This window comes from Desmodus rotundus, chromosome 8, assembly GCF_022682495.2.
Source record: "Desmodus rotundus isolate HL8 chromosome 8, HLdesRot8A.1, whole genome shotgun sequence".
Taxonomy (NCBI): Eukaryota; Metazoa; Chordata; class Mammalia; order Chiroptera; family Phyllostomidae; genus Desmodus; species Desmodus rotundus.
The window spans coordinates 129,995,603-130,013,948 of NC_071394.1; the positions used below are offsets into that span (position 1 = coordinate 129,995,603).

General features: G+C 49.9%; 1 protein-coding gene across 1 annotated transcript; it reads left to right on the forward strand.

Annotated features, from left to right (window-relative positions):
* The first annotated feature begins 663 nt into the window (after positions 1 to 663).
* Positions 664 to 11,346, forward strand: FBXW12 (F-box and WD repeat domain containing 12). Its single transcript, XM_053929269.1, has 10 exons — positions 664 to 753; positions 1,319 to 1,356; positions 1,543 to 1,703; positions 2,529 to 2,647; positions 6,654 to 6,863; positions 7,334 to 7,540; positions 8,331 to 8,541; positions 9,081 to 9,259; positions 9,341 to 9,474; positions 11,205 to 11,346. The coding sequence occupies exons 1-10, from the start codon at positions 664 to 666 to the stop codon at positions 11,344 to 11,346; spliced, it is 1,491 nt and encodes a 496-aa protein (XP_053785244.1).
* Positions 11,347 to 18,346: the final 7,000 nt, after the last annotated feature.

Sequence of the window (18,346 nt, forward strand, 5' to 3'; positions counted from 1 at the left end):
AGTCTCTCTCTCTCTGCCTTTCTTTTTGTCTCTCATATTCTCGCTTGTGAATGAAAAAGGGGCCACATACTAACGCTGACAAGCTCAGGAGGGGCCCGCAGGTCAGGGCTTACAAACTCCGTGACCGAAAGTAACCACAGGGGGCGGTCTGGACACACAAATTCCCAACTAAGCAGACCATGCCGAGTAGTCACATCCAGGTGCGCAGCTTCCTTGACCAAGGACAGTCTCTACCTTAAGTGAGCCTGTCTGTTGTGTGTCTTCAGGCATCTAGGATAACATACCTTTGAAAGGTCAGAGTAATTTTCTTTTCCAGACCCCTCGAAGGCACCCCCGCCGGCGCTAGAGCAGGAAACCAGGAACCACTCGTTGCTGTCTCGTTCCTCGGATGCCATCCCGTATGTGCTGTAAAAAGCATTGAAACAATGGCCGCTAACCAGCGAGTGTAGGGCTGGCCACCCTCAGCGGTGGGGCCCTGGCTCCGGGAGGGAGGCTGCAGCAGAGGCCGGGCAGTGGGGCTGCCACCTGCAGCCTGTTTCTCCTGGGGTCAGATGGGCTGTAGGTGGGAATCCTCCCAAGTGCAGCAGACTTGGGCCAACCCTTTAAATTGAGAGCACCCTGTAGAGGAGAAAGGAAAGTGGATGTGGGCTGGGGCCATGTAGGATGGAGCTCCAACTGCCTGAAATACCGCTGCTGAGAATCTTCTCCTTCCTGGATGCATTCAGCTTGCTGCAGGTTGGCCAGGTGAACAAGGTAAATGTTCCCGCTCCGCTGCTCCATCTGAATTGACCACACTCGTCCGCCTCAAGCGCTGGCACGAGGCTCTCCCTCTGGCTGCTCTCCCTCAGTCTTGGGACTGTGGCTACCCCAGGGTCATCCCCACGCAGCCTTCCTTCATCTTTTAAGCTTACCGTGTCCTGGCCAGCCCGGTCAGGTCTGACACACCCATCCACGTCCTTGGGGGTCAGGTTTGAACAGCAGCCTGCATGATAGCAGTGGACCACTGAGTGTTTGGGGTTAGCATCCTTCACTCTGGAGCCTCGCCATTTGTCAAATGAAAATGACAAACACGTACAGGAGCTGTGCTGGCTAAATGGTTCTTGAAGCTCCCATTTCAAACCCTAGGAAACCCACTGTGACCTTCCCCAAGAACACCCTGTACTGGCAGGGACGGGCCTCCGCGGCGACCCTGTCCTGCTGCCCCAGACGGGAGGGCTCTGAGAGCCAGGATGGGGGCAGGTTAACCCAGAACGGATGATAGCAAAGGAGGAGCCAACGTTTGGGTACCAATGGCCCGCTGCTCTCTCTCTCTCCTCAGTACTGGAATAAGGTTGCAGAGAACGATCACCTGTGGAGGTGAGTAAGGGGAGAGGGGGGAGACAGGTGTCTCGGGGGAGCAGAGGACAGGGGGTCTGTGCCGAGGCCCGAGTGTGGCCATGCTGTGGGAGGCATGAGTGAAGGTGGCAGGGAGCAGAGGGTCCCCGTGTTGTACCTGTGGTGCCAAGGAAGTGGGCAGCCTGACGGGACTGTGACCTGTTCCAGAAACCTGTGTCTGAGGAAATGGAGCTTCTCCTCCTCCCGCTATTGGTGCCTGCCCATGCCGACGTGGAAGCAGTTCTTCCTCAGCCAAATGAGGCACGAGCGCCGGATGGCATCAGCAGAGCCGGAGGACTTTGTCTACAAGGAAGGAACTGGCAACCTCGGTGTGGGGACGGGCAACGTGATTAGCCTGTGTTAGGAAATCCACTATAGCTTTTTATTTGCGGGGGTGGTGGGTGGGGGAGCGGTTATTCTCATTCAGTGAAGAGAAAGGGAATTAAAACTTAATAGGACTGGCCCTGGCTGGGTAGCTCAGTTGATTAGAGCACTATCCCTATATGCCAAGGTTGTGGGTTTGATCCCTGGTCAGAGTACATAGGAGAATCACTCAATGAATGCATGAATAAGTGGACAACAACAAATCAATGTTTCTGTCTTTCTCTCCCTCTTCTTCGCCCTCCCCCTCTCCCTTTCTCTCCCTCTAAAATCAACAACAATGAAAAGACTGGTCTCCCTGCTTCCTTCCCTCCCCCTATGATCTATTTTGCATGGAAAAGCCAGAGAGACCTTCTCACACAAGAAATCAGGCCTGTGGCTCCCTTCCCTCAAGGCTCCCTTCCCAGAAGCCCTCCTAGGAGAAAAACTTCTAAGAAAAGGAAACATTCAAGTAACCATTCTGACACTCGATTTCTGATATCTCTTTTAAAATTCAGAACAGAAAGGGATGCACAATTGATAACAGAAACAAAGTTCCTGTTATTTTTTATCCCCATTTTATGTGGAAGCTGAGGTTAAGGAGGAAAAACACATTGGCCAACATCTTCCAAACAGCCAGTGAAACCCATGTTTGAATGACGCTGAAGCCGAGTTTCCATCCCGTTCTCCATAAACATTACAAGAAAACTTAAAATTATCTTTCCAGGAGTCTTTATCGATTGGATCGTTCCTCAACTATCTGGTGGTCAAGTATTACCTGTGTTGCCTTTTAGGAATCTTGGGACATATGGCTTATCTCTCAGAAAGTTGCCAACCAGTGGATAGACAAGAAAGGTCACTCCTTTGCACAGTGTCTTCGAAGCGCATGCTTTATGCCTGGGATGTGCAGGAGGTGAGTCTGGCCAATGAGGAGCACAGGTAATGCATACCTATGTCCCTCTGGTTCCAGAGGTAAAGCAGACACTGGGAGGAAAGTGATGCTCAATTGACAATAGAAACAAAGTTTCAAATCAGGCCTTCTAAGTGGTAACATGTGACCTTTTCATTTACACTATAGATACATAGAGAATTCGCTTTTGAATGTGTTTCTCAATATAAACATGTGTGAGGACTGATTTTCAACTGGCTGGTAAGGGGGAATGACTTTGAGAAAGAAAGGATCTTTTGGCCGTGTGTATCTTCATTACCTACTTAGTCTCTGTCAACAATTGGCATTTGTTTTATTGCCTCTTTCAGGAAGTGGTCTCTAACTCAGGTCACCCCCAAGGGACGCAAAGCTTGTCTTCTGAGCCAGGACCAGCACGGGCACGAAATGCTGCAGAGGGAGCTGGGAGATTCCAAGTGCACCCCAAATGACTGTGTTATCTTGATTGGCCCTGCTTGAGTTTCTCTCTCTTCCCCGTAAAACTTGGGTAACAACTCTTGGTACCACAGGCTCTCCTGATCTATGATAAATCTCCTTTCTGAATATATGAGGTGGCAGGAAAACAATGAGATAAAATTCTAGAAGGGTACTCTTACATTAAACTTACATAATGTTCTATGTCAATTACATCTCAATAAAGCTGGGTAAACGAAATTAGAAGGGTACTCTCTTGGATAACTTGCTCTGGGGGAAACCAGTCACCATGTCCCCAAGGACATTCAAGCAGCCCGATGGACAGGGACATGAGGCAGAGAGCTCAGGCCTCCTGCCGACAGCCAGCACCAACTTGCAGGCATGTGAGTGAGCCATCCTGGAGGTGACTCTTCGGGCCCCAGAGGAGCCTTCAGATTATTGTACCCCCAGCCTCCGTCACTGCAGCCTAACAAGACACCCTAAACCAGAGCCACGTGGTTAACCCCCCTTGAATTTTTGACCAACTGAAGCCATGTGAGGTAAGAGTTTATGCTTTAAGCTGCCACATAATTTGTCACGCAGCAAGAGATAACAGACATAGCGTTTAGCACCTGTAAGTGAGCTGCTGCCGTAGCAAAAACCTAAAATGTGGAAGAAGCTTTGGAACCAGGCAATGGGCAGAAGCTGGGAAGACTCGGAGGAGAGTGTTGGGCCTTAAAGAGACTCTTAGCAAAAACCTACTGGCCTGCTGTGCAGAGCGGCCCGGCCCATGAGGACTGACAGGGAAATCTGAAAAATCTTGTTGGACCCTGGAGGGAGGGGATCCGTGCTACATTGTGGCAGTAAATGTAGCAACACTGTCACCCACGGTAATGTGAAAACTAGAAAACATATCTAATGAATTGAGGGATCTTGCTAAAGAGATTCCCAGGCAGAATGCTGGAGGCTGGCGTGCTCTTGCTGCTTCCAGTAAAATGCAAGAAGAGGGAGAGGATAAAGTACGGGCTGTCAAACAATAGGGAACCAAGGATTGCTGGCTTTGAAAATTCAGTCTTTGCAGATGACAAATGATGCTAAAATTTCAGAAATGGATTCTAAGCAAGATCAACCCAGGGCAACATCGATCAACAATATTATAAAGTCGAAGCCAACATTCTTCCTTAGGCCGCAGAAAGATCTAAGGAAGTGCTTCAGAGAATTATTCACACAAGCAATAGGACTTTTAAGAGGGCCTTTTTTTTTTTTTTGATGGGTTTAAAAAATTGTATTTATTGATTTTGGGGAGAGAGAGGAGGGGAGGGAGAGAGGGAAAGAGAGAGAGACATCAATCTGTTGTTCCACATGTTTATGCATTCATTGGTTGATTCTTGTATGTGCCCTGACTGGGGATCGAACCTGCAACCTTGGTATATGGGGACGGTGCTCCAACCAAGTGAGCCACCCGGCCAGAGCCTGAGGACTTCTAAGGAGTTTAAGGCATTGTCCTCTGCAGCCCCAGTAGAAGCCCAAGGTATCAAAGGATTTAGGTCAAGGACTTACGGGGTGCAGCTCTTGTCTAATGATATAAACTCCAATAAGGTTCTTGGGGGAGCCACAAAGTGTTTGAGAGAATTATACTGGCAGAAACACTGCCAGCTCGGGTTTAAAGGGGCTGAGCTATGACCCCCCCCCAAAAAAGGAGACTTTTGAATCCCGAACTTTTGCAGGCAAGAAGCAGGCAGCAAAACTGCTCAGCTGCAAAACTGGGCCACTGTACACGGAAAGGGAAGGGTGTCTCAGAAACAGAACCAGGAGCCTGGAGCCTGGAGCCGACCGACAGTCATGAAGAACCCCTCTCAGGTCTCGAACCCTAATCAGCAAACTGCTGGGCGTTCTCGGCTGGGCTTCAGTTTTTTGCTGTAGCAGCGACTCCTCATTGCCCCCCCTCCCGTTTTCCATTTCCTCCTTGAGGGCCGAGAGTGCCTATAATGCAGCCCTGCCCTACCCTTGCATTTGGGGCAGGTTGGGAGCAACTTGTATATTTAGTTTTAAGATTTTCACATCAAGATGAACTGAATCTAAAGCGCCTCCTCTGTACCTGAACCTAACGCAACAGAGTTCCTTTCAGGGGTGTCCAACCCATGGCCACACACAGCCCCGGCTGGCTGGGAATGCGGCCTGACACAAAATCGTAAACTTACTTAAAACATTGAGATTTTTTTGTGATTACGTGTTGCAATGCATTTAATGTGTGGCCCAAGACAACTCCTCTTCTTCCAGTGTGGCCCAGAGACACCAAAAGGTTGGACATTCCCGTTAAGATTCTGAGATGAGGCAGTAATGGTCTGAGAGAGCTGAGGGCCCTGGGAGGTGGCGAGTGTCTTTTGCATGTGGGAGGGACACGAACTTTAGGGGCTACAGGGCTGACTGTCTTAGCCAGCCTCCGAGATGGCCCTTAATATTCCTCGTCCTGCGGTCTCAATGATCATCTCAATGATCGTCGGTGGTCTGTGCCCTGTGGAAGGAGGCTGACCCCCTTGTAAGCAGTGGGATATTGGGCACATGATGGCGTGTGATTTCTGAGGTTATGTCATAAAAGACACGTCCTCTCTTTTGAGTCATTGGCTCTTAGAAAGCCACCCACAATGTTATGAGAACAGGACAGCGAGGAGCCCAGAGAGAGGTCCAAGCCGAGGACCCCTGCTCGCAGCCAGCACCCGCTTGCCAACCGAGGGAGTGAGTCATCTTGAAAGCAGACCTTGGCTTCCACCTCGTAAGAGACCCTGACCCAGAGCTACCAGCCGAGCTACACCCGAACCTCTAACGAAGAGACTGTGCGGTGAAAGTGGGTTGCTGTTTGAAGCCACCCAGTTTAGGGGTGCCTTATTGCACGGCGATAGAAAACACGACACAGGCAACCTGTTTAGAGTCAGGAATCAAAATCGCGATTCTGTCTGGGGGAGACACAGGGCGTAGTAAATGAAACAAGCACAAAGGGGCTTTAGGAGGGCAGAGGAGTTATACTGATCACTTTGTAATAACTTATTAAACTTAATTATGTTCTTTGTGTTGGTATATTTTACGATCGTAATGAGACTAAAGAAAAGTCTAGAAGGGGAACGCTTTCTTCTGTCTTGTTTGCAGTGTACAAGGTTGATGACAGAATAACAATTGTCCTGAAAGCTGATGCCCCTTGCACTCCTCCTCCGTACTAGGCAGAGTCCTAAGTTCGTTTCACGTGTTGGGAAATGTAACAGCCCAGCCCTGTACGAAGCCTCAGTGGCAGGGAACCTGCCGAACGTCCCACTTTCGGTAAGGGGCAGCACTGAAAGTGCCCGGGGACTGTGATCCTTCACGCTCGCCACGTGAGTTCCTGCCTTTGACTGTGTCACAGAATTCCTTTCTTACGTTCACCACCCCTGCAATCACTGAGATGTTCAGTAGAATTTTCTTATTCTATCCCCAGAAAAAAGAAGTGAATCTGAGTTGGAAGAGGCTTCCAAATAAGCACCGGCAGAACGAGAGCCCCCTGGGTGGGAAGAGCTCCTTGCACACGTATAGTGTTACTCTTGTTCCCCAGGGCACCATCATCTGGGCCAGCCCCGTGCAGCCATCGAGCATCAAGTTCCTGGCGACCCTCCCGCGGCTGCATCTCGCGTTCACTGTGGACACAGAGGAAACAGTCAAGGTGTGGAACTGTCAGTATGAGGACGCTCTGGCTATGCTCACCATGCCACGGGTCAGCTTCTCTGTGGAAGCCTTGCTCACCAAGGACGACCCATTCCTCATGGTGAGTGAGCCCTGCAGCTGCTGGGGCCCTGTTCCTGCCACATCCCAACCTTCTCTTTGAGGCATGTCTTCCACCGGCTCCGGGAGTCATAGCCTACCAGTGAATGCTGGCCACACAGACCTTGACACTGTCTTTGCCTTTGTTATACCTCAGGTACATTTCCCTGGTAATTCTTCTAACAGTCTTCCTCAGTTATTTCGTAGGTATGTTTCTTCTCTCAAGTGTGCGTTATTGTGGAGTACATGAACTTGGACAGGGCCGTGGAGGGAGGGACATGGGTTTGGGGAGACACTGAGAAAACAGTGTAGGGTCACTGGGCTAACGAGTGACTATCCTGGAGTGCTTTGGGGTTTAGAACCCTTGATTCTTTGGGATCATCCCAGCAACCTTGCAGGGCAGGCTGGTCAGAGACGTGCGTCTCCCTTGCCGGCCCCTCCTGCTCCTGCCCAGGCCGCCTCCTTGTGCTATAGGCTGTCCCATCTCTTTGCATTGACGTGGCGGTGGTGCTTCGGTTCCAGGTAGGCACTTATGAAGGTGACATCTGCACACTGGCAGTGCCCGGGTTAGAGATGGTTTCCGTAGTTAACGCATTTAACCACAGCGTCGACCTTCTGCACTGCTCTCCGGACACGAAATGGGTCTTGGCTGCTGCGACGCATCAGCATGTCTTGCCCCAGGTGGGTGCTGCCCTGTGCGCTTGAACCACAGGAGGAGGGGACCGGGGTTAGGAAGGTGAAGTTGGGAGGTGCTAGTATAACCGCAGACTCAGCGAGGGCCGGACGAGCTGCCCCCTCCTCTCACAGGCCACAGAACACACAGAATCCATTCCTAGAGCCAAAAAACAATGATCTTTAAAGCAACAGCAAGCCGGTGCAAAGACAAATGTTTATTAATGAAAATTTGCTCGGGAAGCCAGACTCAGCCAAAGAGATGGGGAAGGTGAGACAGATATCGAGAATTAGGACCTCAGGAAACCTGGTTGGCTTTGGTTTTCCTTACTCTACCTTTGCCTACCTTGGCTGGAGAATACAAAGTCCAGAAGTAAATGAAAGTGCATCAGCCTCTGCATGTCACTCTCAGAGAGTGACATGTGAGCAGGCCTCTTGACACGGCACATGGGCGCTGGGCACCAGCAGCAGGAGCTAGCAAGGCGGCAGCGAGAGCAGGTAGCCCTCCACACATTCTCCAAGAAGGGCCCATCTCCTTGGCCACCCGCCACTTGATCGGCGTCCGCTGTGGCCAGATGCTTTTCTAACCTCTCGGCGTGCCAGAAAGGAAGCTTTGGGGGCTCTCCTCGACGGGTGACCGTGACAGGCAGGATGGGAGGACAATAGGTGACAAGCAGTGGCCCCTCAACCCTTCCTGAGATTCAGAATAAAGCTTTGAACACAAGCTGGGGATTTTGGAGGAGGCTTTTCCAGAGTCGCCCCTCCCCAACTGCGCGAGCAAGCGATCCTTTCTCCGCAGGTGTTTCTGGCAGAGTGCCTACTGAGACCGGCCGCGCGCAGAACCCCGCTGTCTGTGTCTCTCCCGGTCTCGGGGTGCTGTGCGGCCTGCTGGGCCCCGAAGAGGGCCAACAGGGTAACATTCATGTTCCAAAGAGTCGCTTTCAAACAGACAGGGTTTACCACCTTCGATGTAACATCTGAGATGATCGGGGACACGGCTGTCATCCAAGGTAAGCCACACCCCCTGCTTCTCTGCCCTCATTTTAAGCTCCAAAGTATGTAAATAGGTCGATCTGTGTACAAGAGCAGGGGATTTCTTAGCTGGGGGCTACCTCATGTTTATTTTTATTTACACGAGAGATACATCAATTGGCTGCCCCCACCAGGGACCCAGCCCACAGCCCAGGCACGTGCTCTGACCAGGTATCAAACCAGTGACCTATGGGTTTGCAGGACAATGCCCAATCCACTGAGCCCCACCAGTCAGGGCGGGCAAAACTGCTGAGATTCCCATCACGCCCCTGCCCTCGATGCCTGAGCTATTGCTTATTGTCCCCAGCCCTCTCTTCCCGTGTGGCGACACCTATCACCAGGCAGTGACACGCATCTTCCGGCCACGGGCCTACCCTTCCTTTCCCTCACTGGATAGACGTCCCCTGGAAGTAGGGAGTATGCTTCCTCAGTCAGGGCACGGATATTGCTCTGATTAAATGACCCAAAGTCCGCCTGTGTGTGTGTGTGTGTGTCCGTACATTTTACATGAAAACAGCCCATCAGGTCGCAAGCTTCATGTTGCCAGTTCACATGGAGAGTCCTGCTCGGATGGGAGTCAGTGACGGAAACGTGATTGTCTTTGACAGCGGGCCACAGCTGCTGCTCTTCACCATCTACGGCCTCCTGCTGCAGCGGTTTCACGACCACCAGCTCAGCATCTGTCACCTGTGGGTGGTACGTACGCCCTCCTCCTCCCCCCGATGCTCACTGCTCCGCCTTGAACTCCAGGCCACTCACCCCGGGTATCCCTTGAAGGGTTCTCTCTATGTCCTCACCACGTCCATGGATAACTACCTGTATCTGTACATGTGGGAGGACAAAGGTCGCCACCCGTACCTCAAGAGCTGTTGTTACCTGGAACACAGGAGGCATGACCAGACACCAAGCTGGTAAGCCCTGCTTTGTGGCTTAAACTTTTCCTGAAGATTTTTTTTAAAAGATTTTATTTATTTATTTTTAGAGAGAGTGGAAGGGAAGGAGAAAGAGAGGGAGAGAAACATCAATGTGTGGTTGCCTGTAGCACACCCCCTATTAGGGACCCAGCCTGCAACGCAGGCATGTGCCCTGACTGGGAATTGAACTGGCGACCTTTTGGTTTGCAGGCCCGCACTCAATCCACTGGGCTACACCAGCGAGGGCAAGATTTTAAATTTCTACGTTTAGCAAAATAACAAAGGGGTAATAGGATTTAAAAAAAAAAAAAAGATTCTTTGAGGATATGTATGAACAAACTTACGCCCCGAAGGAGAATTACTTGTTCTCGGAATATGTCCCAGCCCCTGCAGTAGACTTCGGCATACATGCCCACGAGCAGTGTAGACGGTGCACCTTGGACGTGCTGGCTTTTGTAAGGCTGTTGTTCGAGTTCATTAGTCGTTTCTTTCTTTCACGAACTGCCTTTATCGTTAATTTACTTATTTTTCTTCTAGATTGCTCACCATCTACATTGGTTTGTTTGATATTTCACATACCATACACACAGGTCTTGTCTTTTATATACAAGTATTTTCTTCTAGATTGTTACTTGTCCTTATAAGGTTTATTTGGGGAGATATCCCACTAATCAGGCATACATGTACCCTTTGTCCTGCCCGTGCCACTGAAAGGAATGTGCCTGACGGAGCACCGCCAGCGGCCCAGACACGGGCGGTGTGCTGCAGCATTAGGTGTGACCGCCACGTGCCGGGAACGACCTAGCTTCTCCAACATAAGACACGGTCTAAATGACTCCACATGATGGAGGATTGTAGAGCTGAAATTTTTTTTAAGAAGTCAAAGTTACAGCATTGTCCCAATACACCAAGGCTGCGGTTTGATCCCCAGTCAGGGCACATACAATCTCTCTCTCGAACCAATTAGTTTTAAAAATTGTTTTAATTTTTAAAAAAGGAAAGTGAGTAAAATTGCTATGTTCAGATGTGTTATTTCCAGTGTTTTAGAGGCAAAAATATTTTAATTAAATGTATATAATATAGAATTATGCTTAGCAAATTTGCTTTCCTATTTCTTGCTATCATATCTAATAAATCTTAGCCTGTTCCAAATCAGAAATACTTATTTCTTTTCAATAATTTTAACTTCCCTTTCATACAGGGTGTCCCCTACTGCATAGCTTTGTCTTTTATCCATCTGACAATTTTTTCACAAAGCAGGGAAATCTTATGTCTTTGCCAAATAGAATCCGGCTGTCCCACACACAGTTTTGAGTTTTGACAAAACTATGAAGACCTGTATCAGAAGCACAATCAAACCACAGTATTTCTACCACCACCAAATTTATTTTTTTTAATATGGATATTCAATTATTCAATACTATTTGTTGGGGGGAAAAACCCTATTCTTCCTCCATGGACTTGCCATTACACCTTTGTTAAAAACTGGCCATATTAATGAACCTTAATGAATAAAATAATCATTAAAAAACTTGACCATATTTGTAGGGATTGCTACTCCTGCAAATGATAATCCGCGTAACTTTGGCAGGCCTCCACAGTTACTCAAAACTGAGTCTGAAAGCAATTTCTGTGATCCCAGGACCAGTTGACTTGGGACACAGATTTATGCCTTTGCCAGGTTCACAGTCAATAGCGTCCACATGGGTCTAACTGCTCTCCCTCTGCCCACTGATGATGCTGTTTTCTGTTGGCAGCTATGTCTCCAGAGCCATATGCGATAAAGCGAGCATAGTGTGTGTGGTGTCAAGGAATCGCGAATCCAGCACTCTGGTGATGTATTCTTTGAATATGTGCTACGGAGTCTAATGCAATTAACCTGGCATCGCTGTAGTAAAGAGAGTCCTGTGTGCAAACCCAGAATGGTTATGTCAGTGATACTAGAAAGAAAAAAAAAAGCAGCAATTTACCTATAATGAATCAATGTAACAGACACTACACTACAGATCACACACTATTGAAGGTAGAGGGTGGAGAAACGTATCCTTTGTCCCTGCCATCTGGGAGAGTGTAGAATACTAAGGCAGTGAAATATGAATGGCCACACAAATATACAACTCCAAACAATTCAAGGGAAGTATCTTATGGGGCAAAGTATGAATTTAGTTGGAGGCTGGTTTAAAAGGCATCTGTATCAGACAGAGTTATCAATTGTAAACAACCAAAAATAAACTATACAATTTAAGCAAAGGAATGCATTAGAAAAACATAGGTTAATATCTAAAGGCTAAGATCTTCTGAGACTCAGAAGATAGAAGGGGGAAATGCTGAAAAGGCTAAATCACAGGGCTGTCTTGATTTGCATATCACCACAGCCACTGTTGTGGATATGATAAAGAACCAGCCCCCTTTCCTTGTGTCTCTAGCTCAGAATTCAGAGCTCTGGGCGAGAGTACTAACAAATCCAGCCCAAGACACGGGGGTCCACTCCCCTGGCTTTGGGGGGAGGGGAGGGTTGGAAGGACGATGATCTGAGGGGGTAGGTAGTACTTTCATGGAAACATGATCTGAATGGGAGGTTTCCCCAAAGAGCAATGTGGGTTTCTAAGCTGCCTGAGTACCTACCACCCCTTCGCTGTAGAAATAAACTTGAAGTTGTGACCAGGAGGGTACAGGAAGCGTCTATGAAGGACAAGGCTGGATGGAGAACATGACATGAGATGCATCATGAACAGCACCTGGGAAGGCGCGCTGGGACAGTCACACACCTGATTTAGTTCAAAATTAAGGGTCTCTGTGGCTGAGGTCAGTGATGAGGAGTGCATACTAAGACAAGGGTGGAAAGCCAGAAAGTGTTAATTCGCACAGAACTGTGCAGCACATAACCCAAATGTTTAATACGTAATCAGTGCAACGGTAAGATTATTTTGGTTTTTGTGTTTTGTTTGGTTTTTTAGCAAAGGAGAAAAAAGATCTATATATTTTTTAGACCCATGTTCACTGCCATTTAGAAAGTTGATTTAAAAGTAGCCACAATGACCAAGAGCCAGTGGAGCTCTCCTCAGATTTACAGATTAACAGACTTGTTGGACTCTGTTGTCTCTGTCATAGATCAAGATAAAGGCAGTGGAGTCCAAGGTTGAAGATGAGGTAGAAGAAATATGCAACGCGTGTGGGATACATGTACATGAGACAAACAATATAATTTGTCGAAGGACATAGGAATAAATAGGATCCCACAGGGTCTGTGATTTCTGAATAGCTTAAGTTCAAGAGAGATAAAAATTGAATTACTGTTAGGCTTTCATTTTTCAGAAATTAGTTAAAATGTGTAGAGAAAATTTGCTACGCAGGGCACCTAGGCACTGTCCAAATTTGCACATGTACAGCAAAACTTTGAAATCCATGGGGAAGGTGGCTGGAATAGAAACCTTCAAGCTGGGGAGTAGGGGGGAAAAAATCCAGAAAAGACAACAAATGTTTTTACCTTATTCGTAGAATTTTAAAAGACTACATGTTGGGAGACAGGGCCTCTGCTAGAGTGGAGGCGAGGTCAGCAATCTGTAAGATCGGGGACCTAGAAGACTAATAATCCGTGTGGGTGAACCGAAGGGAGACCTACCTACGTGGAAGGATGATGGGGGTAGCTGCCTCTCTCCGCCACAGGTGTGTGTGGACTGAAGGCAGAGAGACCATTCTCTGCAGAGAATTCCTAATCTAACCATACTCTCCTTGGAGCTGGAGTTCACCCCAATCAAGTCCCAAGGTGATACAGATGTCACATGCAAAATACGGTAATTTGAGGATATTTTCTTAAAGGGACTACTGTAAATTTTCACTTGAGAGGATTAGAAAAATGATAAACCTAGCATTACTTTAGCTGGTCCCTTTTATAACCATCTCTACAAGACTCTGGAAGCCCACATCCGACTTGCACTCGATAATCCAGGCCAGGTTTGGTTTCTGCCTCAGTCTCGGGAAGCTCTAGGGTGGCACTGGGCACCTCGTGGTGGGTGCTAGTTAACCTTCCCCTCCAGGTAAGGCAAGGCTAGCGGCCTACCATTGCTGACCCAGTTAAGGAGGGGGCAGAGTCCTCCCATCTCACCTTTTATTTCCCATACGGCCTGTGCTTAAAGCCCCTACTGAAGAGTTGGGGCTGGCTACAGAGCAGAGAGCGGAACAAGGCTGCTCCCTTTGTTAGAACACCTCTCTTAGATGCCATCACTTTACCAGATGGCATTCAGAGTAACACGAGCAAATGGTTTAAAGTTACAGATTTGACTCACGTGTTCCATCTAGTAGAAGTTCCACAGGTGGGAGACAGGCGTGCGCATCCACCACCCACGCGTGTTGCTGCACTAAAGGTGCTCCCTGAGGACCCAGGAGGCAGATCGAAATACGCCTGAGCCAGCGATTTCTGGAGACCCACAGACCCCCTGCAGATGACCTCTGGCTTTACCTCTATTCAATAAAGGTAAACCCCCGGCCCGTGACCCACAGGGAGCATGTGGCCCAACACAAAATCGTGAATTTACTTAAAACCTTTTTTTTTTTCTCATCAGCTTTCACTAGTTTGTGTATTTACGTGTGGCCGAAGACAACTCTTCTTCTTCCAGTGTGGCTCAGAGACGCCAAAAGCTTGGACACCCCTGCCTCTTCCTCACCCAGGAAGTTCCTACCCTCACCACTGTGACTATGCGTCTGCTGGTGTGTCACCTCCGCCCTGCGTGACGCTGGCCGCCGAAGGAGGGGGTCTATGAACCTGTGGACACACCACTCTGCCCATGGACACAGAGCACTCCCCAAGTTTCACAGGAAGTCAGGGACACGTGCCTAAGGCACCATGGTATCCCTGCACCTCACCAGACAGATCAGAACCTTCTCCTGTTGGGATCGTTTTCCTGGCTCTCCCCGTCTACGCGGGCGGACTGGCTGCAAACCAGGCATTATAAAGTAACATACGATGTAGACTACGAAGCCACCCAGGGCCAGGGGACGGACGGCCACAGCACTGAGCCGAAGATGGCCTCTGCGCTGTGAACGCCAGCTTTTGTTTCTTCAGCCAGCTTTTGTTTCTTCAGCGCAGGGGGAGACTCGTTACTTCAACACCGGCTGGTGCCAAATGCACAATTTTACCCATCTCGTTATATGTAATTGTTTGAAGATATTTAATGTTTACATTTCTTTTTAAATATAAATGCATTGTTCTCCTTAAAATTGTAAATAATACTTATTAAATATTTTAAGTAATCCAAACAAGCAGATCTTTAGCTATTTAGAGCCTGCCTGCTTTCGTACTCCCAGCAAAATCTGGCCCGAAGACTCCGGGGTGATAAGCCCCAGGCTGCTAAAGAAGTTCAGAGCTCTCAGACCCAGAACTCACACCGATGCACACGTGCACGCACACTGTGCTGCCGAGCCACACACCTGGACATGTGAGTCCCTCCTCCCCTCCCCCCCAGCACCCATGCCCTGCTGCCCTCTGGATGGCGAGGAACTTCCCCTCCTGGCGCCCCTCAATGAAGCCTTGTGTTACTGCCTCTTCTTTTTTGCTGATCGGCCCCTCGAGCCCCTACAGACCTGCACCCCACATGTGTAAAGAACTCTTGAAACTCAACAGTAAGAAAACAAGCAAGCTAAACATGAGCAAAATATTTGAGTAGCTACTTCACCAAAGACGATACACAAGTGGCAAATAAGTGCACAAACAGGTGGCCAACATCACCAACCATGAGAGAAGTCTAAATTAAAACCACCACGAGCCCCGACTGCTTGGTGGTGGTGGTCCCACAAACTGAAAGGTCACAGGTTCGATTCCTGTTCTTCTTTTATCTGGGAGTTGATACCTACTGTCCATCGTTCTTTTAAAATTCTCAGATATTACCTCCTCCGTGACTTCCACCCAATTCCTCCCCTCCTGTCCTTCTAGGATTCCAGCTGTGTGTATCTTGGTCATTATGGTTGAATAGAAATGGGGTCAAAGGGCACTGATGATAAGGACCCCTTCGCCCAAGGAAACGGTTGTTGGGGTGATCATGTTTAAGAGCATCAGCCCACTCTGATGACGGCAGGCCGGGAGTTGTGGAGAGTGGAGTCAGATGTTTGATGACAGGAAGGCACAGAGGTCTTTAGGAGGAGGGCGTGCTGATGTAAATGTTTACGCGGGGAAGACGGTAAGATCAACCTCAATGCATTGAGGTTTCTCAAGGGGGTAGGAATGATGACTGAGAATGCTCGGGAGAGAACTTCCTCTGCTTTTACTACACACATACCTGAGGCTGAGAGAGGCGGCTTCCCTCCTCATCCTCCAACGGGCGGATTAGAGGTGGGGGTGCTGGCCAGCAGAGAGTAGAGGCAGGAAGAGTCCAGGCATGATGAGGCTGGGGTTGCCCAGGGATGGGCAGGTGACGTGCGGTCCCCTTGGATACACATACCTAAGCCATGGTGAAAAGGCCCCATGACAGAGGACCTCCCTATGCCACATGGTGGGGCACTGAGGCCCCAAGGGGACCTGGCAGTGCTAGCTTTGTCTGTGGACCCTCCACAGAGAGGCCAGGGCAAGCCCTGCTTAGGTGCACCCTCTCTTCCTTCCTGTCCTTTACCAATGAGGCCTTGGATGGCCACCCAGACCCCCCCCACAGGGGTCAGGCCAGCCCTGCAGGCCCTCATAGGCCTGGTCTCCAGGGGCCTGCCTTCTCCGACAGTCTTCACAGGATGCCCCCTCTAGAAAGGTGCTTACAGATGCAAATCTTATGGAAGAGGGACCCAAGGCTTGGAAAAGAGACTGTCCCAAGGTAGCCAGTGCCAAAGCCAAGACTTTGGAGCTTTCCACCAGGGCATCTTTCCTTAAGGTCAGAGCTTCTGCCTGCCCCCAGGTCCGCCTGACCCCCCCCTACACACATCAAACATACACATTCAGACACGTACACACAGATGCAAACACCCAAAACAATGAGCTGCACCGCTGTGACTCCAGGTGAGAAAGCTGGGCTGGGAACAGGGGGCTGGAAACGCCTGCACACAGCTCAGTGGGTGTGAGGAACACAGGTGAGTAGCCTCCGCATTTCTACTTACGGTAGGGCTGCACCCCGCCCCAGCTGGATTCCTCTGCCCGAGATGAAGCTGTAGATACAGAACACCTGTTCTGCAGCCTGCAGCAGTGTCTTCCTTGGGCGCCTGCTGGCATACCCAACCCAGCATCCTACCCAGCCTGGAGAGACCAGGAGGCCCACTCAGCCCTGAGGAGCTGAGATTTCCCGAGGTCCCTCAGGAAGACTGCAGCACCTCCCAAGAGGCACCAGGATGAGGAGTATGGGAGGATGCTGAAAGGCCAGGAACCACGTCCTGCTGCGGCAGTAACCCTGTGGCCTTGAATGATAGCACCTCTATGTGCCTCCTCCCATGGTAGCTGGTGCTGGATGCCCATTAAGCCCCCCCTCCTACCTGCTTTTTCACCTGCTCTGCACTCAGGAGCTGACCTCAAAGTCTGTGCCCACCAGGCACCCCTGCCTTCTGGCTTTCAGCTAGGTTATTCAATGGGAGGAGCTACCGGAGTCTGCGAGGCAAGAGGAGCATGAGGCCAGGGTAGTTATTTCCCCATCATCCTCCCTGAGAGGGGCAGCTATAGCTCCCTCAGGTGCTGGCTGTTCGGTCCTGGCCCATCGGGCCCAGGCCGGCTGGCTTCCCTGATTCCTGCAGCTGTCAGTACTTCCCTCCTGAAACTCTCCGCCACGCCCTCTCCCCTGGTGAGTGCCCCTGTTTCCTGACAGGTGCCAACAGATCAGGAGTGGTGAAGTTTGGAGAAAGAGCCACGAACCCTCCCCTCCTGGCGGCACCCATCCGCTGTACCTGGTAGGAGCGTCCTGTACCAGCCGTGAGCTTCCCACAGGTGCCGGCCAGAGGCTGTGGGTTACAGGGCTGTCCTCTTGCCAGCTTGAGGCTTCCCTGGTCACTAATCTCTGGGCTACTTTACCCTCTTTTGTCCTTCCAGCCCCTCCAACACTTTTATAATCAACCTCCTGTTTGAAACACCCGCAGTGGTTTGTTCTCACTAGTCACTTGCTGTCACACTCCCTCAACTACCCCCCCACCCCCAGACACACATCTAAAACCGAGATTCAGTTACAGACAAGGTGAGCCCTAGCACTTCTGAATTTCCACTGGTCCCCTCGTTTCAATTTCCTGATAAGTTCCTCGCTGTGGCCAGAAGGTGGCAGTATGTTGCCACCCAACTCACCAAAATCCCCTGCGGTCCTACACCAGGGGCTCACGGGCCACTGGACAGACCACTGATCCTTCTGTTTCAAAAGCACTTATCAGCCAAGTAATCCAAAGGCTTATAAATAAAACCCAGAATTACAATCAAGAAGTAAATTCCTTTCAAACACCACAATATCCTGGTCTTAAATTTGTGGTTAATGTTTGGAGCTGGATAAACCATCATCTTCAGTTAAGAGGAAACACTTTTAAAGGGAGATCCAGGATGCATCACTGGGAGTAAGCAGAGCTAAAGGGGAACCCAGGGTGGTCTAGAGGCCCAGGGTGGTCTCGGTCAAGGGGATACCCACTCCTGGCCCCACAGACCCGGCCAGCACGAGACCCGGCGAAACAGCCTCGAAGCTCACCTCCATCTACAAACCAGGAAAACCACCCTTCATACAGGCAGGCAGCTGGGTTAGGAGCCCCCACCCAAGGTGCCTTGACTTAGGAGACAACCCAATATCCAGGAGCTCCTTAAGACACCCCAGGCTACAGGGGGTTGGGGAGTTCAGAGACAGGACTGTGGGAGAGGGCCCCGTGGCCCACTCTGCCCAGGATGCACACCACGACGCCTTCCTTCACCAGCTCCTTCCCAGACAAACGGAACACA